This window comes from Lepidochelys olivacea (genome assembly GCF_965140295.1).
Source record: "Lepidochelys olivacea isolate rLepOli2 genome assembly, chromosome: 14".
In the NCBI taxonomy this organism is placed as follows: domain Eukaryota; kingdom Metazoa; phylum Chordata; order Testudines; family Cheloniidae; genus Lepidochelys; species Lepidochelys olivacea.
Window position 1 is genome coordinate 35,109,938 of NC_140424.1, and position 23,784 is coordinate 35,133,721.

The 23,784-nt window shown below is 51.5% G+C and overlaps 1 protein-coding gene across 1 annotated transcript in view; it reads right to left on the reverse strand.

Moving 5' to 3' along the window:
- Positions 1-1,005: 1,005 nt before the first annotated feature.
- The window catches only part of LOC311530568 (butyrophilin subfamily 1 member A1-like), a 45,788-nt gene continuing 23,009 nt past the window's right edge, over positions 1,006-23,784 (reverse strand). The window contains exons 5-10 of the mRNA XM_084647361.1: positions 20,486-20,602; positions 16,301-16,333; positions 13,653-13,673; positions 11,467-11,493; positions 11,311-11,337; positions 1,006-2,123 (exon numbers count right to left, since the gene is read on the reverse strand). Coding sequence (XP_084503487.1) covers positions 1,570-2,123; positions 11,311-11,337; positions 11,467-11,493; positions 13,653-13,673; positions 16,301-16,333; positions 20,486-20,602 — 779 coding nt within the window. The 3' untranslated portion in view covers positions 1,006-1,569. The remainder of the gene's footprint in view (positions 2,124-11,310; positions 11,338-11,466; positions 11,494-13,652; positions 13,674-16,300; positions 16,334-20,485; positions 20,603-23,784) is intronic.

Below are 23,784 nucleotides of genomic sequence, written 5' to 3' on the forward strand. Positions count from 1 at the left end.
TAGGGCACAGTGCCATGAATGGCATATTGTGAATAAATCTTCAAAACTGAATTATGACATTGAAAATGTTCATAATGCATCACGTTTAAAACAAAAAGTAGTCCTAGAAATGCCGTGTGATGTGCCTCCCCTCACACTCTGCTCAGCCAGCTCTTCCAGAAATTAGGTTCAATCGCTAATTTCAAGGAATTAGACCAATCGGTCACTATTTTTACAGAGCATTCCAGAAGGTGGTGGCCAGAACCCAGAGGAATTGTGATGAATTTCCTGGAGCAACTTTATTTTCTTTGTACTCTAAACCTCACATGACAACAAAAATATCACCCTTTTGACTGATTTGTGGCCGAGAAGAAAGGTTTCCCAATAAAGCTTCACCAGATTTCATGTTATGTGTCATTAAGTGCCAGCGTCTTCAATACAATTAAGTTAATTTGTGATGATTCAGTGAAGGAATACAACCTCTTCTCTATTTCTTTACCAAACTACATTCGTTGTGTCCTTATAACCAAGAACATGAAAAGCCCAGCCATACATTGAAAACAATAGTGGACACTGACAGTACATTGCTTGCAAATAATATTTCTAAAGAAAAATAAAACAAAAAAATTGAGATTGTAGAAGAGATTTCTGTATACAGCAAGAGAACATTTGAGGTTGGGGACCGTGTTTTGTTTATTGATGTAAGAAAAAGAAAGGAAGGATCATATCTTGATTACCGATTATATGTAGCTACAAATTTAAAAATGACATGAATTAATGCTGACAGAACTTCAAAGAATATTATATAATCTTGTGTGAGTTAACTTAAATATATTGCTTAATTAATTCTATCATTTTTTCACCTATTAATTTTCAAAGATGTAGTGCAGGGGGTGGGTGTATGTGCCCTGCCTTCCAGAGAGAACCAGTCAACACAATAAAGAGAGGGGGAGAGACAGAGCAGCTGCACATGTGTGTAGCTGTGATGTTTTTGACACACGTACATTGTAACTGAACCACCCAGTCTGACAATTTAATAGTTTATTTTGTTAAGATAAATATTTTGGATTTTTTGAAATTCCACAGTTGAAATACAAATGATGTTATTTAGAGAAATTAAACTTCAATATAGATTTGAGGGAGGAATCAAAAAATAAATGTAAATAATTCCATTCCTAAAAATATGTTTAGATGCTTGTTTTTGAAATACTGTTGAAATGTAAATTAAAATAATCTTGTATTTACACCTTGTTACAATAATATTTTCTAAATTAGAATAATCTTTTTTGTTTCATATTTTACACTGAGATTTCACAAGGGGTAGAAAATTCTGACAGGAGTGAATGACCCCATCCACCCCCATCTGCTACCTCTGGGGCAGGGGACGGGGAAAGATGAGGGCTAGGAGTTGCCAGGTGTCCGGTTTTCGACTGGAACCTCCAGTTGAAAAGGGAAACTGGCAGTGTCCAGTCAGCACAAAAAGTCCAGTTGCCATCAGTAACTGGCCTCCACTACTGGGGGTGGGGGGTGGGGGTGGGGGGGAAGAGCAGCAGCGCTGGGAGGGGCCAGTCTCTGCTGCAGGGGTCACTGTCAGGGACAGAGATTCCCTCCGACCTGAGCTGGGACCGGGCAGATTATCAGCGGAGCCACATTTGTACCCCCAGCTTTGTGACCAGGATATAAATAAGGGCGGAGCGTCCCGGAGAAGGTGCCAGTGAAAGTGAAGAGATGGGACCCGTCAGTCACATTGTAAAACGAGACCTCGCCCGCCTCATAGTCCAGGAAAATCCCCACCCGGCCGGGCCGGACGCTCACGGGGATGGGGGGAGAGGTGGAGGTGCCAGCCTTGTATTCCCCACCCCTCAGCCACATGACCCAGCATCCATTCCCAGGTGTGGGTGTGACCTTCCTGTTCAAAGATTCCCTACAAACCCCCAGAGTCCATCTAGTCTTGTCTCCCACCTCCACCTCCCAGTAATGCCTCCCGCCCATGAACCGCTCAGTGCCCAGGACACAGGGAAAAGGATCAAATCTCTCAGGGTTGTCGGGCAGATCCTGGCGTGTGTCTCCGTATCTCGCACGTTTCCGATCCTCAGACAGGACGAGCCAGGGATTTGCCGTGTCTGGATCCAGAGTCATGTCCACTGGGGAGAGAGTCACAGAGTCAGGGCCGGGGGCAGGTCACTGGGATCAAAGGGAAATTAACCTGCATCCAGGCTAATCGCTGTGCTGGGGGGTCGTTGCCCTTTAAGGGGACTCAGAGCCCTGTCTGCTCATGAGAGTGAACTTGCGGGGAACAACAAGAGGAAGGTGTGGGGGGGAGGCATCAGTGGGGGTGGGGGAGGGAAGGGCAACAGAGTGACAGGGAGGGGCCAGGCTGATGCTGGGAGAGGAAAGGGGAGAGGCAGAGACGGGTAAGGGGAGGGGTAGGCACAAGAGCAATGGGGGGCAAGGGAAGGAGCAGGCACCAGGAGTACGGGGGGCGGGAAGGGAAGGGCAGGTTTCAGGATGAGGGGAAGGGTGGGCACCAAGAAGAAGGGGGCAAACCCCAGGGGGCACAGAAAGCAAAGGAAGGAGCAGGCATCCGGGCGCAAAGGGGTGTAAGGGAACGGGGGGGGGAGGGCTCCAAGGGGCAGGGGAAATGAGGAGAGGGGTGGACTCCTGAGGGGCAGATGGGAGCTGAGGAGAGGGTCAGGTGCCAGGGATGGGGGGGATGAGGAATGGGGCAGGCACCAGGGGGACAGTGTGAGGCAGGAACCTGGGGGAGAATCATAGAATCATAGAATATCAGGGTTGGAAGGGACCCCAGAAGGTCATCTAATCCAATCCCCTGCTAGAAGCAGGACCAGTTCCCAGTTAAATCATCCCAGCCAGGGCTTTGTCAAGCCTGACCTTAAAAACCTCTAAGGAAGGAGATTCTACCACCTCCCTAGGTAACGCATTCCAGTGTTTCACCACCCTCTTAGTGAAAAAGTTTTTCCTAATATCCAATCTAAACCTCCCCCACTGCAACTTGAGACCATTACTCCTCGTTCTGTCATCTACTACCATTGAGAACAGTCTAGATCCATCCTCTTTGGAACCCGCTTTCAGGTAGTTGAAAGCAGCTATCAAATCCCCCCTCATTCTTCTCTTCTGCAGGCTAAACAATCCCAGCTCCCTCAGCCTCTCCTCATAAGTCATGTGTTCCAGACCCCTAATCATTTTTGTTGCCCTTCGCTGGACTCTCTCCAATTTATCCACATCCTTCTTGTAGCGTGGGGCCCAAAACTGGAAACAGTACTCCAGATGAGGCCTCACCAATGTCGAATAGAGGGGAACGATCACGTCCCTCGATCTGCTCACTATGCCCCTACTTATACATCCCAAAATGCCATTGGCCTTCTTGGCAACAAGGGCACACTGCTGACTCATATCCAGCTTCTCGTCCACTGTCACCCCTAGGTCCTTTTCCGCAGAACTGCTGCCTAGCCATTCGGTCCCTAGTCTGTAGCGGTGCATTGGGTTCTTCCGTCCTAAGTGCAGGACCCTGCACTTATCCTTATTGAACCTCATCAGATTTCTTTTGCCCCAATCCTCCAATTTGTCTAGGTCCTTCTGTATCCTATCCCTCCCCTCCAGCATATCTACCACTCCTCCCAGTTTAGTATCATCCGCAAATTTGCTGAGAGTGCAATCCACACCATCCTCCAGATCATTTATGAAGATATTGAACAAAACCGGCCCCAGGACCAACCCTTGGGGCACTCCACTTGATACCGGCTGCCAACTAGACATGGAGCCATTGATCACTACCCGTTGAGCCCGACAATCTAGCCAGCTTTCTACCCACCTTATAGTGCATTCATCCAGCCCATACTTCCTTAACTTGCTGACAAGAATACTGTGGGAGACCGTGTCAAAAGCTTTGCTAAAGTCAAGAAACAATACATCCACTGCTTTCCCTTCCTCCACAGAACCAGTAATCTCATCATAAAAGGCGATTAGATTAGTCAGGCATGAGGAGGTGGCTAGGGCAGGGGCAGTCACTGGAGGGCAGAGGAGGGTGAGGAGAGGAGCAGGTGTCAAGGGGACAGAGTGGGGTGATGGGAGGGGCCGGTGCCAAGGAGCTTAGGGAGAAGAGGAGGGGCAGGCACCAGGGGGTAGAGGGTGGGTGAGGAGAGGGGCTGGTGCCTAGGGGAAAAGAAGGGAGGGGTGGGCACCAGGAGGCCAAAGGTGAGGCATGTGGAGTGAGGGCAGGCATGAGGTGGGCAAAGGAGGGGACAGGGGAAGGTGCAGGTGACCAGGGAACAAAGGCTGTGAGGGGTGGGGCAGGCATCAGAGGGGAATGGGGGGAGTGAGGGGAGGGGCGGGCACCAAGAGGGAGATGGTGGGAAGGGGCAGACCCCAGGAGGGTTGCAGGGGGTTAAGCAGAGGGGCAGATGCAAGGAGGGCAGGGGGGCAGATTGGGGAGTGAGGGAACAGGTGAGCACAAGGGGGGCAGAGAGAGGAGTGTGGAAAAGGGCAGGCCCTAGAAGGACAGAGGGGTGTGAAGGGAGGTGTGGGCACCGTGCGGGGCGAGGGAACACGAGGGGAGGAGCAGGACCCAGAGCACAGGGGGTGAGGGAAGGCGCTTGTGCCAGGGGGCAAGAGGAGGGGAGGGCGTCAGTGTGGGAGAAGGAAGAGGCAGGCACTGGGGGAGAGGTGGACACTGGGGGGACAGTGGTGGTGTGTGGGATGGGGCAGGCACCAGGGCCAACAAGGGGTAAGGGGAGGGCAATGCATGAGGGAGTAGAGGGGACAAGGGAAGGGGTGGGTGCCAAAGGGGCAGGGGGTGGGGCAGGTGCCAGGGGGACAAAAGGGGAGGGAAAGGAAGGGGCAGACAAAAGGAGGGAAACGGGGGAGGGCAGGAGTGGGTGCCGGGGCAGAGGGGAGGGGAGCCAGTGGGGAATAGGGGGTGGGCAGCAGGAAGGAAGGGAGCAAAGGGAGGGGCAGGTGCCATGGAGATTGAGGGGGGTTGAGCAGGGGGCAGACAAAAGGAGGGCAGGGGGAGGGGCTGGCACCAGTGGGGCAGAGGGAAGGGTGAGTAGATGGAAGGACTCCAGAGGGGCAAAGGGGATCAGAATGAGGCTAGAAGAGGGGTGGGCACAGGTGGGCGAGGGGAGGGATGGGGATGAGAAGGGTGGGAGCCAGGAGAGCATATGAGGATGAGGGGTGGGGTGGGCATCTGGGGTGAGGGCAGTGGCAGGCACAGGGGTGCTGATGGGGGCGACGGGAGGGTGGGAGACATGGGATCAGAGGGGGAAAAGGAAGAGGTGGATGCCAGGTGGTCAGGCCTGCCGACAGGGCGGGCAAAGGGGGCAATTGCCCAGGGGCCCAGGCAATGTAAAAGGGCCCAGGGCCTGCGGCCAGTGCCAGCAGCACAGCACGGCTAAGGCAGGCTTCCTGCCTGCCCTCGCTGCACGCCATTCCCAGAAGCGGCCGACGGCCCCTGGGAGGGGAGTCTCCACAGGCTGCCTCTGCCCTGAGTGCCGACTCTGCAGCTCCCATTGGCTGGGAACTGCAGCCAATAGGAGCTGTGGGGGTGGTTGTGACGTTGCACTCCATATGTTTATGAAAATTGCTTGTGAGTGTGAATATAATGTAACTGCAATATGCTTTATGCAAAAGGTCTCTTGTAAGTTTTCATTACAAAGCTTATAATTTACTGAGTGTGTTCACTCTATGTGTATGTATGTATCATTCTTGTATCCGAAACTAGAAATATGAAGTATTACTCTGAAGTCCTATTGTAACTATGCAAAGTGTGGGCCATTAATGGTGGCTTAGAGTCTTGATGGCTCCCACTGACTGGGACAATTGGTTGTAAATGGTTTATTTACTTGTACGCCTTCCTGTGTATGTGGTTGCCAGCCAGTGAGTAATGAAGTCTCACAGAACATGTCACCTGGTACCGGAATCTATCTTAAACCTGGTGCTTTTCCATTTAGAGGATGGGGGGGGGGCCCAGAGAGAGACAAAGGATTCTTGCCTTGTGCCAAAGCTATAAAAGGGGGTGGAACAGAACAAAGGGGGCTGCCAGTCATGAAAAATCCCCGAGTTACTACCTGAGCTGGAACAAGGACTGTACCAGGGGAAAGGATTGGGCCCAGACTAGGATGGAGTCTAGTCTGTGAAAGAAGCTTATTGAAACATCTCTGAGGGCGAGATTTACATGTATTCAGTTTCTTAAATGTATTAGGCTTAGACTTGCGTGTTTTGTTTTATTTTGCTTGGTAACTTACTTTGTTCTGTCTGTTATTACTTGAAACCACTTAAATCCTACTTTTTATACTTAATAAAATCACTTTCATTTATTAATGAACCCAGAGTAAGTGATTAATACCTGGTGGAGCAAACAGCTGTGCATATCTCTCTATCAGTGATATAGAGGGCAGACAATTTATGAGTTTACCCTGTATAAGCTTTATACAGAGTAAAACGTATTTATTTGGGGTTTGGATCCCACTGGGAGCTGGGCATCTGGGTGCTGGACACAGGAGTACTTATTGAGTGGTTTTCAGTTAAAGCCTGCAGCTTTGGGGACGTGGTTCAGCAGGCTTGTGTGTCTGGCTCAGCAAGACAGGGTTCTGGAGTCCCAAGCTGACAGGGAAAACTCAGGCTCAGAGGTAGTTTCAACACATCAGGTGACAGTCCCAAGGGGGTCTCTGTGACCAAACCTGTCACAGCAGCCTCCCCACCTAGAAGCCACTGCCAGAGGGGTGTGCCGGCCACTTTTGGAAGCCTCCCAAGGTAAGCACCGACCCCCTGACCCCCTCCTACACCCCAACCCCCTGCCCTAGCCTAAAGCCCGCACCCTGAACCCCCTCCCAGAGCCTGCACCCGCTCCTGCACCCAAACTCCCTCCCAGAGCCCGTACCTGTCCCGCATCCAAACTCCCTCCCCGAGTCCAACCCCGCACCCCCTCCCACACCCAAACTCCCACCCAGAGTCTGCACCCCACACCGCCCCCAGCACCTCAACCCCTTGCCCCAGCCTGGTGAAAGTGAGTGACGGTGGGGGAGAGCGAGTGACGGAGGGAAGGGGGATGGAGAGAGTGGGGGCCGGGCCTTGGAGAAGGGGTGGAACAGGGGCATGGCCTCAGGAAAGAGGTGGGGCAAAGGTATTTGCATTTGCGTGATTAGACAGTTGGCAACCCTACCAGGGGGGCATGTGGAAGTCTTGGCCATGCCAGAAGAGCGCGGCCAGCAGCGCAGCCGGCAGCTAGCTGGGCACCAGCCAGCGCAGGCATAGCACTGCCCTAATGTCAGGCGGACGGTGTCCACGTGGGCACAGCTTGTGGGTGTAGGGAGGTTTATTGACTGTTTTGCCCAGGGCCCGGAATAGCTGTCGGGAGGTCTGCAGGCGGTAGAAGGGGGTGAAGTGATGGGTGGGCTCCAGGGTGCAGAGGGTGTTTGGGGAGAGGGGTAGGTGCCAGGAGGGCAGGGGGACAAAGGGAGGGAATTCTTGAGGGCCACAGGTGGGTGGAGGGCAGGGGCACGTGCCAGGGAGACAAAGTTGGGGGACGGGGGCAGGGGCCAAGGGGAGCAGAAAGGGGTTGAAAGGAGGGGGTGGGGTGACGTGAGGTGGAGGGGGGCAGGATAAAGGCAGGGACCAGGTGAGCACAGGGATGAGTGAAGGGTAAGGGAGGGGCAGGTGCCATGGGTGTAGAGGGATGATGTGGGGCAGGCCCCAAGGAATCTCTCTTGGTCTGGGGCCATGTGTGGTTGGTTTGTTACTAAGAGCAGGTTGGTGCCGTCCCTACACACAGGACAAAGACGCAATAATCAGATAATCAAATCTCCCCAGACTGTTTGGCAGATCCTGGCGTGTGTCTCTGCGTCTCACATATTTCCGATCCTCAGACAGGATCTTGCTCCCTCCATCTGGGAGCAACTGCACCGGGGGCCAGTCCCAGTTCACACCCGCGCGGTGCGTCTGCACTGGGGTTTGCACAGGGGCACACACATGCCTGAGACACTGCTGTGCCAGAGGCCGTAACCCCTCCCCTCCCTGGGGTTATGGATCAATAATTACAGGGTCACGGGAGCAGGGCAGCTGGACTCTGGGCTCCTGGGTGGGGACCCGACCCACCGGGCTGCAGGGTCATTCTCACTCCCACACTCTGGCAGCCGTGGCAGTGTTTAGACACAGGGGGGCGTCTTCAGCAGGAGAGATTGAGGGAGCCCCACGTCAGACACCCGGAGCCCAGCGGTTCCAGCCCTCACCTGATGGGGGGGAGACCCCCATTCCAATTCCTGCCCCACATCCCATGGGGGGATGGAACCGGGGGCTCCCCGCTGAGGGCCCGGCCACAGAGCTACAGGCTGGAAGGGAAGCGGTGGCAGCTTTTCCTGTCCATTGAAACTCGTCAGGAAACTCGTCATGAATCGGCAAATAGTGTCAGTCAACCCGAAATATAATTTTTCAGCAAAAAAACTATTTGCACCCAAATTTCACCCAGCTCCACTGTCTGAGCAACTTCGGAGCCCAATTCCCAGTGACTTGTGGTGAGTGACTCTCAGCATCCCCAAAAACACAGAGGTACGGCCAGGCCAGACTCAGGACATCAGCTATGAAACACTCCAGAGCTGCTATTTAATTTGCCCTGGGTAGAAAAAATCCCCCTGGGCCCAATCTCACCCCCACAAATCAGGCTGAAAATGGAGACTGGGCTCCAGCCTCAACTCTTTGCCCAGAGTGATTTGTCCCGTGGACTCTGCCAGCGGCACAGATCCTCTGCAGATACACCTGGGCGTCTCCCAGAGCGGATAATGGTCCCAGAGACCATCCCAGAGCCCCAGGGGCTCAAGTGTCTCCATCTAACGACTGCGCCAGCCACCCCCCTCGCTCTCATTAACTGGCCCTGGGTCAGACACGCTGGGAACTTTCACACCCAGCCACTGAAGACACTTTGGGAAAAAATGGTGGGCGCTGAGCACCCACCGGTAGGCCTGCCCATCAGCTCCCCCCTCCCCCCAGCACCTCCGCCCACCAGCAGCCCTGATGATCAGAGCCTCCCCCGCCCTCCCGCCGTGATCAGCTGTTCAGTGGCCTGCAGGAGGCACTGGGGTGAGGGGGAGGAGCAAGGGCAGGGCGTGCTTGGGGGAGGGGGTGGACCAGGGTGGGAAGAGGTGGGGTGGGGGTGGAGCAGGGTGGAAAGAAGCAGGGTGGGGGTGGGACCTTGGAGGAAGGGGTGGAGTGGGGGTGGGGCCTGGGGCAGTGCGGGGGTCAAGCACCGCCTGGCACACTAGGAAGTTGGCACCTCTGGCCCCTGGGATCAGGATCTGGGATGGTACTCTCCCCAGGAGTGACAGAAACTCCCTAAAGGTAGAGGGGCCACCGGTGCCTGAACCGTGGCCCTGCCCACCCAGGCCACACCTTCCCCCCAAGGCCCCAACCCCACTCCACCCTTTCTCCCCAAGCTCCTGTCCCCGCACCACCCCTTCTCCCCACACCCCCGCCCTCACACTGCCCCTTCTCCTCACGCTGCCTCTTCCCCCCAAGACCCCACCCCCCTGGTTGCTTCTATCTTAACCCTAACCCTTATGACTGGTAAAAAGTGGGAGGCCAAACCCTTCCACTTTTAAAAGTGATGGGGCCATGGCCCCCTGTCACCCCTTCTTCTGGTGAGGAAACACAGGGCCTTGGGGCAGTGTCAATGAGTTTCATGCTGGGGGTATGAGTGGGGTTTTACACCCCAGATGCTGGAGCTCTGTGTATCGAGGGTATGAGGATGTCATAACAGTCATGTGAGCCCCACATTGTCCTGCCAACATGGCTCAGCCCTGACATCGTCTGGAGTCTCTCCCTGGGGAGGAACCATCCCTGCGGCCCATTCAGGTCTTGGCCTCCCTGCGGAGATGGCCGGTGAGGCTGCCGTTAATGTGAGTTACGATGGGAGGTCCTGTCTGCTGGGAACCAGACTCTCAGCCTGGGCTGGAATCAGTGATTGGGGATTCACTGTCCCCTTGAGTCAGCTGGCTCCCCTTCCCCTCGCAGTATGATAACAGCGATGCTCACACTTGGTGATACCCCCCAGTGCCCCAGCGGGCAGGGCGAGGGCCTGTCCAAGGAGCAATGGGTGCAATCTTCAGCAAGGGAGACTGAGGCTGGAGATGAGGAAACACTTTCTAACTCTCAGGGCAGTAAAGCTCTGGACCTGGCTCCAAGGGAGGTTGTGGGATCCCCGTCACTGGGGGTTTGTAAGAAAAGGCTGGATGGTCTAGGCCCTGCCCCAGCATGGTGGGGCTGAACTAGGCGACCTCTCGAGGTCCCTTCCTGCCCTGCATTGCTATGAGTCTAGGTTACAGCTGTTCTGGGGCTGGGCCCAGGGGGCTCTAAGCGTGGTGTGCGGCACATGGGGGAGTTAACACAGTGAGTGATCATGGTAGCTCAGTGTCCCTGCCAGGGACCTGGGTTGGCATGTGTCTGGCTGCCTGCACCCAGCTCAGACTGTGCTGTGTGGACAGGACCTAGGGTTGCCACCTATCCAGGTTTACCAGGATTGTCCCTTTGGTCAGGTCACCGCCCTGGGAAATCTGTGAGTCTGTCCCCGGGTGTGTTGGTGGCTGTAGCCGGGAAGCCGCGGGGTAGTGGTGCCTGCACAGAGGGAGCTCTGGGTCCAGAGTTCCTGGGAGCCGTGGGGATGGGGCAGCTTGGGAGCAGCGAGTGATATGGGGAGCTCGGGGCCGGTACGGCCCATTTACACCTCACAGGTACTGGATGTGGGGGTCATGCTGGGATGGGGGCGGGGAGTGGAGTAGATCTGGCACCATGTCCTGCTTGGCGAGGTTGGTTCCCGGCTCAGCCCCAGGAACAGGAGCCTATGGGGGCTAGTGCCCTCTCCCAGGGGTGGGATAGCAACACAGTGCCAGGGGATGGGGCGTCAGTGCCTGGAGTGAGGGGACAGGTGGTGGATGTGGAGCAGGCAGATGTCCTGGGTTTTTTTGCACCTCAGAGCCGGCGACCCTAACAGGACCCCCAGCGGTGCTTGTGTAACTGCCCTTGGTGTCCCTCCCACCAGCTCTATGCGGTAGGATGCCCCGGAGTGCAGGTACCCCTGGGCAAGTTGTACTGCAATGTGTGTGCATGGGGGCAGCATTTCATCACTAATCACAAAGGGGCCACGTCCCTGCTCTGCAATAAACCTGGGGTGTTGCCTGCCCCTTTCCACCCACCCCCAATGATATTGCTGTTTCCAGCCTCTTGCTTTTGATATGAAAGTGCGGGTGCGCTGGGGAAATGAGGAGAGAGCTCTCAGGGGCAGGTGGGATGCTGATGTGAATAAAGTGTCGGTTTTATGTACAGTACCTGCATATAGCTGGGCTCTTCTCAACCCTGAAAAAAAAATACACAGAGAGATGAGAACTCCCCTGAACACAGACATGCCGAATAGGACACAGTATATAACAAGGATTATATTAAGGGTGTGTGTGTAGGGGGGGAGGGGGAGGAAATGGAACTTACCAAGCCCCAATTCAGTGAAGAGTTTCCCTAGAAAACAATACATAAATAGACCTGAAACCATGCTTATAAAAAGGGATGGGAGTCAGAAACCTAAAAAAAGTTTAATTCTTTAGACAAAAGATGCACCTAGGCATTCACAACAGTTCCAGACACTTACACAGCCCTAAACAAGCAGTGCTGAAGGAATGTTAAGAGTGAAACTGCTGAGCTGCTAGCAAAAATATGCATCTAATTAAAATCAGCTACTGATCCAGAGGAAAAGAGGGTAGGAAATGTTGCACCTATATTTTTTAAAAAGTGCAAGAGAGATAAGGAGAATTACAGCCCAGTAAACTTAAGTTCAGATCCTGGTAAATTGGTTGAAATTATAATTAAAAATAGAATCCAAAAGCACGTAGATGAACACATAGCACCAACTCCATGGGTGCTCCAGGGCTGGAGCACCCATGGGAAAAAAATGGTGGGTGCTGAGCACCCATTGGCAGCCAACTCTCCTGCACCCCAGTGCCTCCCACCAGCTGATCAGTGCCTCCTCCTCCCTCCCAGCGCCTCCTGCCTGCTGCGGATCAGCTGTTCTGTGGCATGCAGGAGGCACTGAGGGGGGAGCTGGAGGAGCAAGGGCCGGGTGCACTCAGGGGAGGGGGTGGAACGGGGTGGAAAGAGGTGGGGCGGGGCCTTGGGGAAAGGGGTGGAGTGGAGAGTGGGGTCTGGGGCAGAACCAGGGGATTGAGCATCCCCCACGCACATTAGAAAGTCCGTGCCTCTGCTGGTCACTATCTCCAACAGGCTAGAGCAGAAATTGAGGGGAGGGGTTCAAAAAAGGGAGAAGGTGTTAATTATAATATGGAAAGATTTCAGTGTGGGGAGAGATGTTATTATTAGGACTGTTCAGAGAGGAGACAGCAGAGGACATGGCAGAGGTGCACATACTAATGAACAGCATGGAGATGGTAAATCAATTATCGGATGGTCCTAGTCACCCTCTCTCAACAGTTTTATAAGTTGCTGCCTTTCAATTTCATTGAAATACTTCTCCAAGAAATACACAGTGAATCTTCACCATCAGGTATCACTCAGACCAAGACCTGAGTAGCATTATACATATCCAGGGAGAGTGAGGACAGTCACAGTATGTTAGATAGAACTGCAAAATTATTGGGGATGTAAAACCTCCCATTTCAGGGCATAAGCTGACCCTGAACTGCCTAGAGCTAGGAAGAAACGTCCCCTCTGGGCAGGGTGTTCCATGATTGGGGTTTCTGGAACCTTTCTCTGAAGCAACTGGTGCTGTGGGAGACAGGATTCCACAGTAGCTTCTTCCCTGGTCTGATCTGCTATGGCAAATCTGGCAAAGATTCTGTTTACTGAATGTACAGGTCAAGAGTTACTACACAAAATCACATTACAGTACCTAGGTTTCAGAGTAACAGCCGTGTTAGTCTGTATCAGCAAAAAGAAAAGGAGTCCTTGTGGCACCTTAGAGACGAACCAATTTATTTGGGCATAAGCTTTCGTGGGCTGAAACCCATTTCATGCATCCGATGAAGTAGGTTTTATCCCATGAAAGTTTATGCCCAAATAAATTGGTTCGTCTCTAAGGTGCCACAAGTACTCCTCGTTCTTATTACAGTACCTAGGTAAAAAGAAAAGGAGTACTTGTGGCACCTTAGAGACTAACCAATTTATTTGAGCACAAGCTTTTGTCCCAAATGTCAACTCTAAGTTAATGCATTTGTGAAAATCTACCATGAAATGTTATAAAAATAAATCACAACTTAAATGTCTGAAAGTTTAGAAATTTACAATTATATGTCTAACCCCAGCCCCAACCTTTGCGCAGCCAATTTCTCCCTGGCCACCACCTTCCGGATGGGGAATGTCCCTGATGGGGAAGCTAGAAATATTATAACTTAAATTTCCTCATCACTAACTATATAGTGAATGACAAAATAATACATTCATCTGCTCCCTTCTGTCAATGACTAGGAAGCAAATCCCCAGGTTACCAGTGCCCCAGCCACTGAAATAGACATAGCTAGTAAGTGTAGACCGGAAGGGGTTATGGTGGAGCTCTACTTTGCATGCAGTATAAAGCAACTGTGTTCCATTTGATAAGAGACGTCAATAGCTGCTTAGGAAGTATAAGTTATATTCCCTCTTCGCTAACATAAACGAAGAAACATTACCTTTTTCTTCACGATGTTCTTCTACAAATAAATCATAAAGAAGGGGATTTGATTTAACATATTGCACATTTACAGGCATATTTTCTACTATTATCTACACATACACAGGCTTACAGATGTTCCCATTGACTGCATTACTGTCAGGCCCTTGTGTAATGTGATTATGCAGTCATTTGCTTAGCAACATTATTTCCATTTTTTAAAAATTGCCACACAGTTGTGCTCCATAACTGGTGCTTCTGATTTTTGGGTTTAACCAATAAACACTAATAAAAAAAATCCCTAATAAAAAGAAATACTTCCAAAGAGAACCAGCTGTAACAAAACAGCAATTTCTGCCTGAGTCTGCAGAGAACCTGAAACCAGTGATCTGAGAGATCTGAACTGCCCCCTTCATCTCAGGTTGTAGATTCGAAAGCCTTAAAGTGACAGCATTCATCTCTATTTCATGGCTGATAATTTGATCAGAACCACTCAGTACTGTTTGATGTAGTGACAGAAATTGGGGTAGAGTGCACTGAGGCAGTTACTTGCCGTGAAGGCTGCTGGGTTTAGAATAATGAAATCAAGGCCTTTCCCTCCCAAATTTAATGTCACCTCTGCCTGTGGCCAAAGGGGGCAGATGTATCCCCTCCTCAGTCTGAAATGCCACCCAGAGTAGGTCTTCACTGCAGAGTTAGCCCACATGGTCAGCACCCGGGTCTGAGCCCCTGGGCTAACCTAACCTGGGTGAGAGCAGCCCCACTGCAAAGCCCTACCCCATTACTGTGTCCGCACTGGTGCTGCGAACCCCGTGTGAGTCCCTAGGACTGCTGGAAACATATCCCATAGTTCTCCATGCTGAGTGAGCTGAGCCACGCTGATTCTTTCCCAGTGAATTATGAGAGAACTTGTCTGAGCTTCTGGCACACCCGGGGGAATCATGGGATGGCACCTGAGGACTGTCAGCATTGAGTGATTTAGCCTGTGTCCTCACTGAAGAATGGGCAGGTTACCAGCCCAAGGGAAAGTGTTACCCAGGCTCTAACCCTTAGCCCCAGATGGGCCAGCTCCCCTGGACTGAAAGCCCCACTAAACTCAGAGGGTTGTGCGTGGATGGGAGTGGGGGAGTTGGAGGCATCACTTAAGTAAGAGCCTGGCAAACTGCAGTAAAGACACAAAATCATCTCTCACACCTGCCCAGCTGCCCAAACCTCCAGCTCCCCTGCCCCAAACACCTGGGATGCAGTGATATATTTATAATACAAAAATCTCTGTTTTTCATGGAAAGCAGCAGTGAAAGAATGCAACCTGTGGGCACTGAGGGTCCCTTCCTTACATGGCCACTGACCTGTCAGAAGACAGGGGATCCACAGCAATCCCAAAGCACAAGCCATATAGGGGCCTCAGCAGCTCTTAAGCACTGCACAGCCACATCCCGTAGGCACCCATTCTACGAGATCACATAGAGGGGCTCAGGGGCAGACCAGAGTAGGAGGCCTGGTCAGTGGGGCTGTGAGCTGAGCAGATTGACTGGACCCAACCTCAAATCCAGAACCATGTTAGGCTGAGATTTGAATGAAAGCGACACAAGGAGCCAGAGAGTAAACTCTCAGTGCAGCCCCAACTCTGCCCGCTGAGCATGGCCACTAGCAAAGGCCACTGGACATGATCACATCACAGTGAGCAATGGCACAGTGTACTGGGCAATCAGGGCAACACGATGTTCTGTGCATTGAGCTCACCACCTCACAAGGCCCTGCCTTGTTTACACCAACTTTACCCAAGGTGCTTTTCAACTGATTCAGTTAATCTGGTAAAAGTTTGTGTGTAGACACAGCTCAAGGGAGTTTAATGGGGAATCCCCAATGAGATTTTGGAGTGCCCCCTGCTGAGAGAGGGAGCCAATCACACACTGGTCTCAACCCAGAGTCAAGTAATGACCCTGGCACAGCAGTGAAAGGGTTACATGGGACACTGGGCTCGTGGTTTATATTCTAAATGTTACTTCTGCACTAGTCCTGCTGCAGCACTCACAGCTACGTTGCAGCAGCCTTAGCTGAAATTACCCATTCAACTCTCAATCAGGAAATAAGCCAGCCACAGAGCAGACCCTGCAGGTCGTCACAGCAGTGATGGGGTTAATTCAGTGTGTCTCAGCCATTTCAGGTTGTTCATTCCTCAATGAAAGTCAAAAATTTTCGCAACCCCCTTTTATTTACTCTAAAAGTCAGAGTAAAACATATATCAATAACAAAGATAAGCCTGGATAACCCATCACAACCACTACAATTATTGTATGTGACCTTCCAAACTCTGAAGGTTTTAGCAGCCCCAAAGTTATTCTAGACATTTTATTTTCTTTGCTTTGCAACAGTTATAATATTTTCAACATCTCACAACCCACCCACTCCCAACTCGATAGCCTTTCGTGACCCCACTCCAGAGGGTCGTGACCCGCCAATTGATAAATGCTGGGTTAATTAGTACAGCAGAGATGCCTGAGGGAATCACGTTTCTGTGATGATCTCAAGATGTCAGTCATAACCTCCCTTTGGTGTAACTGCAAATGACCCATCTACAGAGAATCTTGGTACTTGCTCATCTCTTCATTGTTTGCAAATAGCTACATAAAATCTTTAACAAGCCGCATTGGCCCAGACACTGACCTTTCTGTCTCTCCAGGTCAGATCGCAGCATCTCTAGGGGGAGAAAAGGGCAAGAGGTGAGATTTCACCATCATGTTTATGGACACATCACTACTGTTAACTACAGCACAATCACATTAGGGTGAGAGGGGCAGACAGACAACAGACAGATCTGTCCAGGGGCCTTTGCACTCAGAGTCCCCTCTGCCTGGGACTGAGTCATGGTAGCAGATAATAGTGGGGACAGGGCGACGTATCCCTTCCAGTGGCCACTTAAAGGTCTGCCCCCAGAAGTCACTCCTGCTGCCTGGGCCTCAGTCACACTCCTCTCAGATCTGGCTGGTGTGAGAGGGGTTGAGAGAAGGTCTCTTTGTCTTAGGCCAGGTGTACACACAAGGCTTCACTGGTTTAACTTCAAAGTGTGTACAATAGCAGGATACCTCTCCCCAGCATGGAGGTGCTGCCATTCCTCAGTTTCCCCTGTCAGACAGAGGCTCCCCAGTGGGCCTGCAGTTTGCAGCTGCTGGAGGGATAATTTATAGTCAAGTAATTCTGGGTTTAGCTCTCTGGCCAAAGCTCTATCAGGGCCCTTCCCTTTCCTGGAACAACAAAAACTCCAATGAGCAAAACAGCTAAACAATCTGCTTCTCCCCCCTGCTACTGGGTCACAGCCCTTCCCTGGGCTCAATAATCCTTCCAGACCCTAGACAGCTCATCCCTCGCCCATCTCTCCAACTCTGCAGTCCCTTGTCCAGGGCTCAGTCAGTCCTCATCCCCTCACCGTTGGGGTTTATGTCCATCTCCTTCAGGTGGCATAGTGGGAGGTCCTGGGTTCCAGCCCAGGGACCCCCAGGTACGCAGGGACTGTTCACTGTGCTCAGTAACCTTGAATTGCTTTTCTCTGGGCCGCTTCCTATACAGCCTGTGGCTTTCTAGGCTTCTCTGAAGCCTCTCCCGGGTTGGCTGCTTCTCCGCTCTCCCCAGGGCCTCTTCTGGCTAAGCCCCTCTCTGGCTATGTTGCCAAGCCTCCTGCCAGGTTGCTGTGGATAGATCCAGACCAGGTCTTTTCCTGCACCTGGCCGCCAGCCTATATTCCATCCTGGTCATGTGACCTGCCAGGGATACTAGCTGGAGGCTCCTCCATGGAGCTGTGGGCATAGGCAATATAACTGGCACAGTTCACAGAGTCACCTGACACTTGTCCATTCTGAAATGAGGTCTTGTGGTCTGTCTGCTCGATGGAGAAGGTGAGCCTCCAGTTTTGGGAGGGCCTAAGTCCACCCCATCCCTGAAGTCATCTGATCCTGGTCAAGTGTCCCTCCTCACAGGGGTTTAGGTGCCTATGTCTGGAGATTAGACACCTAAATACCTTTGTGATCCAGGCCTTAGCGGCCAAGAGAGAGCAATCAAGGGAGCTGTTCCTTGGTACCAGGGTGGTGGTCTCTGAGCTGAGGTTTCTGCACAAAGAGCAATTGCCTGTGTGCAGCTTTGGCCATGTCCGTTCCTGGTAGAGAGGACCCTTGATCGGGGCATCAGTGTTGCCACCCTCCTGATTTTATCACAGGGAGGGTGGGGAGAAAAGATTGAAAACATGACAGCTAAAGGCTCCAAAACCAGAAGGCAAATAAAATGAATCCCAAATTATTATTTTTAAGTCAATCTCATGATTTCGGGGGCCTGACTCATGGTCTTTGAGTATTTGAGGTTGGCCATACTGAAGGCTGCACCTGGGGACTCCGCAGTCCCCTGCTTCAAAGAAACCACAGATCTGGGTGGAGATGAGCCCCAGCTCACCCCATGGCAGTGGCAGAGGTGTTATTGCAATGCAGGAGATTTGATCTTGGGTTCTCCCAAGCAGAATGCTCTGGGGTCTGAGCAGAAGGGAAACAAGATGTCTAAAGCAGTTAGAGACAGATCCACAAAGGTATTTCAGAACCTAACTGCCAGGGGCTAGTTCACGAGAGAATCTAGGAGTGGCGACACTGTGCTCCACAGAGCCTGTGTTAGTCACCCAGGCTCCCTATACCTATACAATGAATCGGGGGAGAATCGAGAGATGCCTTAGAATGGGATTCACAAAAGCCAGCATTCTAGGCAGGGAGCCACCTAAGTTGGCCAATGGGAGATGCTGACCAGAGGGGTGTTTGCTAAGCTCCACCCCCTTTCAGAGTTCAGCACCGAAGTCCAGGCTGCAGGGAGCTGCCTAACCCTGCTAGCGATTCTCAGCTGGAAAACGGGTTCCAAGTCAGGTGCTTATGAGAACAAGTTAAGTGCCTGCCTAACTCCATGGCCAGAGGAGGAGCTGTCACCTCCCTTCTGACTTCTAGCCCAGTGGTTAGGGCCCTTATTTGGGATGTGGGAGACCCAGGTTCAATTTCCCCTCTGCCTGCAGGGGACAAAGGATTTGACAGCGGGGGTCTCTCCCTCTCAGGAAAGTGCTGTAACCAACCACTGAGCCCTGGGATATTCTGATGTGGGGCTCCCTCAGACTCTCCTGAGGAAGCTGTGCTACTGCACAGAAATAATTAAAGAGTCTCTGGAGCTGGGGACTGGCTCCCTGGGTCTCTCACATCCCAGGTGGCAACCCTCACCACCAGGCTATGGCGTCTCTCTCTCTCGGTCCCAATGATGAGGTGGTTATACATAGTGGACCAACCTCATCAGGAGAGATGGAGGTGGGAGCTCACAGCTCAGTGGTTAGGGCACTCTTCTGAGCGGTGGGAGACCCCTATCCAAAATCTGTCACTATCAGGGGTAAGGGAAAATTAAATCCGAGTCTCCCAAGTGAGCTCTCTAACCACTGGGCTGAAGGTTATAAGGGAGATGGCACGACCAGGTCCTCCTTTGGCCAGATTTTGTATGGGTCCTGATCTGGTAGGAGTGCTCTGAGAACACCTGTCAGATCAGGCTCTGTAGGTAAGACAGGCTACTGTATTTCAGGTTCCCCAAAAGAGGACTCTGCTGTGGGGAGAATGGGGTGGGGGGGGGGGAACGGAGTTGGAGAGGGTATGGGGGGGTGCTGGAGGAGCGTGGGTACTGGGAGGGGGTATTTGGGGTGTTGGAGGGTATGTGTGTACTGGGATCTCACACTCGAAGTGGGGGGCAGTGTTGCTCTCTGTCATGGTGGCACGGTAGCTGGCGCAGGCCTGGGACGCAGCACCAGCCCAACAGTCAGCGCCTCTGTGCAGGCCTCTCCCCGTCCCCAGGGCTGGGTGCTGGGGCCTGGATGGGTGGGATCCAGCTGTGGCTGCAGGGAAGGGACCAATCGGGGTGTGAGACGGCTCTTTCTGAGCTACAACGTGTGTACCGCAAAAATCTCAGAAATTGCCTCTTATTTGAAAAATCTGCCCGGATGGAGGGTGGAAGATCAAAAAAGAGGCAAATGTCCAGAAAAACCCAGAAATAACCCTAGATAGGCATCTGGGTGCCTAGACTAAAGCAGCCGTGCACATGCCCAGAGGCAGAAACACAGGTGCCCAGGGAACTTTTTACTGCAAAAGATGTAGGCATTGAGTGAGTTTAAGCACCTACAAGGTTAACTGGCAGACGAGAAAGGGTTTTGTGGATTGCAGCAGTGCCTAAAACGGAGACTTGGGTGCCTAAATCAGGAGTTTAGGTACCTATGTCCCTTTGTGTATCTGGGCTTTAGTGACTAGGCGGGAGCAATCAAGGAAGCTGCTCCTTGGTAGAAGGGCAGAGATTTCTGAGATTTCTGTCCAAAGGGCAATTGCCTGCTGGCAGTTTTGGCCACATCTGTTCCAGACAAAGAGGACCTGTGTACATTCTGATAATAAATTATACTAGGAGATACCCTCCCTACTTGTCACTGAATTCTCTACCAATAGGGAAATGACCTGCTGCAAGGCCCCCAAATCTGCTGCCATTCAGTGGAAGTTCCATGTGCCGTTCATTTAATGTCACATTTTTGTTTCCAACTGAGACAATATGGATCCCCGCTGACTAGTGAACAACAATGCCAGGACTGGATTGTTTAGTGAGAGCTATAGGGGTGAATGCACTTGATATTTTCTTCAGGTTGAATGATTTGTTCTCCCTCAGCCTCGTTCCATCTCTCAGTGTCCAAATCTCTCTTCAGAACATTGACGTCCAGTCCCTGTGTCAACCCCTCTCTTTAAAAGGAAGAAAAAAACCCAAAACAGAAAATCTCCCTCATTCTCTCCACATTCTGTCCCTTTCTAACTTTACCTTTCATTCTGTGTTGCCTCCAGAAGCAGTAACTGGCCAGGGCAATCAGAAGAGCCAGGAGAGCTAGGATCACACCCAGAGCCACCATCCAGGGATTGGCCCTTGGGAAAAACAGCTCTGCAAAAGAAAGCGGCATTGTGACAATGTGGAAACTGTCTGTAATGTTTTTATGATTTTCTACCTATCACCTTGGTATTGCTACCCAGTGGGTGCAGAAGGGTTAAAATGCTGCCCCTGGAGCAAAGCAGGAGACATGAGATGTTTGTCTGGGGTGATCTGAATGGGTCGCTCAGGACTGGCTGGGACCAGCCCATATCAATGGAAGCCCTGAGAGAGACAGGAGACGCCTGAAGGACTGGGTGAACATGTGAGCTCAGCACGGCTCTGCAGCAGGCCAATGATGGGCAGAGGTGACAGGAGGCAGTGGTAAGAACTGGGCTCACAGAAACACAGGGCTCTCACCTGGGACTAAGACAAAGGATCAGAGACAAAGAAAGGACACCAAGATGGTTCCTACAGCTGCCTGTCTCATAGGATGTCAGCAACCAGGTCATGGGTGGTCTGGCCTAATGGTTGGAGCAAGAGTTCCGCATACCAGTTAGAGCTAGATCCAGATGGGGTGGGCCTGGGATCAAAGCCAAGAGTCAGAGCTGGGAGTGAGAAGCCTAAGCCCCAAGGTTAATCAGCATCACAGTCAGAAGGTACAGTGGAGGGGGTCAGAGCCAGGAAGTAGCTGGGGACTGGAACAGAAGTGGTTACAGACAGGTACAAAATGCACTGTGTAGATACTGGATTGCTGACTGCTGCTACAAAGCTTAAGCATCAGTCTGCTGACTCCTGCAACCCATCAGGAAGCACAGTCAAACACACAGCTTGTATGAGGGCCATCTGTGCTCATTAGATTGCCAAGAGACTGAATGTGCTGGAGACGGCCCCTGACAAGGGAGCCCTGGGGCTGGTATGGGCTGTGTTTTAACCTTGGCCTCTCTATGCTAACCTAAGGGCTTCCTGATTCTGTATTCCAGTTGACTATTAAAAGGCAAAGGCTGCCTGGTATCACTGCAGATTCTTACTCGCTGAAGTCTGTTGGCCCCTGAAGGGAGTAAAAGTCTCGGAAAGAGCGTCTACCTCACAGGGGCTTGCTGGGCAGACCTCACTGTGAGAAGCAGGAGTGCTGGAGCCTGGAGGCTCAGTGGAGCCTGTGTTGCCTATTCTTGTGGCAAAATCTGACCCCTTGGGGGTCTGGCACTCTCAAGGGCCCCTCCCTGCTTAAAGGCTGGGGCACAGAACAAATTGTGTAAATCCATGACAGTCGCTGGCGGCTGGTGGGATACGGAGTGCACCTGCAGTATTTTGCAATGAGTTACTTAGTACAGATCCTGTAAATCTGTGACAGTCATTAGTCTGCAAACCCTGACTAAATGCGGTCATATTATGAGCAAAGAGTGTGTCTGACTGGAATAGTCATCGGGGGCTACCTATGGATTTCATGGTGAGCTATGGCCCTCCATGCTTTGCTTCTAAACCAGTGGAAGTCCAAGCCTTAACCTGCTTGTGGAATATGGCGAAGGTCCCAGCTGCATTGCAGATCTGACCTGTGTCGCAGTGCAGCCAGAGACACCCTGACATGGCCGTAGTTGCAGTGTCATTGGGCCTTACATGGGCAGAAAATACATGGTCACGTTTTTGAAAGGGTAACATAGGAACTAGTGAAACCAGCATGGTCTCTGAATCCTTGGGCTTGGTCTGAGCGGGAGAGAGGCAGATCCCCCTTCCTACAACAGACCAGTGAAATACTTACAGGGAACAAACAGGGAGCCCAGCTTGTTAAATATTAATCCCTCTGTGATGCTGGCAGATGAGATGCCTGCTCATGCCAAGTCCCCAGGACTCACTGAACACTTATACATGCGCAGCTGAAAACCAGTCTTGCTTATCTATGTGTTAGCATCATCAAAATAAATAATAGAGGTTCAGTTGATAGGGATGTGTTTAGTGTTTTCCAAAATGCTTGTAGGATGCTGCATGCATTGTTCTCACTCAACTATACCCCATGGTATGAAGTGATAGCAAGCATTGGCATTGTAAACCTCTGTGACTATGTAACTCATCAAAAAAAGAAAAAGTCCTCCTGTTCATTATCTGCAAATGAGCCATTGTGTGAGATCAGGGATCAAAGACTTTGTTAAGTGCATTCCTTCCCCACCCCATGAAAAAGGGACCTGCATGGGAAGTGTTGTTGTGAGCTTGGCTCCTGTGAGAAGAAGTTATAAGTATGAACACAAGGAAAAATTCTTCATCTCTGGACAGTTTGGATTCTAAGAGGGCAGAATAACTGAACAAGGAGGTGGTGATCCCCTGAGTTATTCTGGGTAGCCCTGAAAGAGTTTTTGGAAATTGACAGATTACTACATCTCTGCTACCTTTTGAAATTATAGACTGTGATTCACCTGTACTTGTATTTTTACCTGCTTTAACTTCTCAATAACTCTCGTTCCTTTTTCTGAGCTGATAAACCTTTAGTAGGTTTACTATAGAACTGGCTGCCAGCGCAGTCTTTAGAGTGAGATCTGGGATTCAAATTGATCTGGGTGAGAGACTGGTCTCTTGGGACTGGGTGTAACTTGAATATTTTGTGGTTTTTGGCGTGAGTGACCATTTATCTCAGAGTCCAGTTGCCTCGGTGGCTAGACTGTCAGACGGATTTGGGAGTTTAACCCTCTTTTGAAAATCCCAGCCTTTGTTAACTGTAAATTAGGTAGGAACGTAACATTAAGGTGAAAATGCCTTTGCACCCAGGAATGTCACAGTTAATGTTTTCCGGTCTAACAGTGTGCTCTGACACCACGAGCCTGTAACTCTGTGAATACAAATATTGTCACCTGCAAAGCCTAGGCACAAACGTGAAGCACAGGCCTGCTCTACACTAGAAAGTCAGGTCGACCCAGCTATGTCTTTCTGGGCTGTGACAAATCCATGCCCCTGACCAATGTAGTTCAGCCAAGCAAACCCTCGGTGCTGGCAGCGCTAAATCGATGGTGGAATTCTTCTCTCAGCCCAGCTACTGCCTCTTCAGGAGGTGTGTTCACTGCAACAACAGGAGAACCCTTCTCCCCATTGCTGTAATGAGCGTCTACACTGACGTGCAACAGCAGGGCAGCTGCACCTGTGCTTCTGCAACGTTTCAGGTGTAGACAAGCCCTGAGTTTTGGCTGAACATTTGGCCTTTGTCATCTTTTCTGCTACCCTATTCTCAGTGCTCATCGATGTTAAACGAGACCTCATTTGGATTCCTGTTC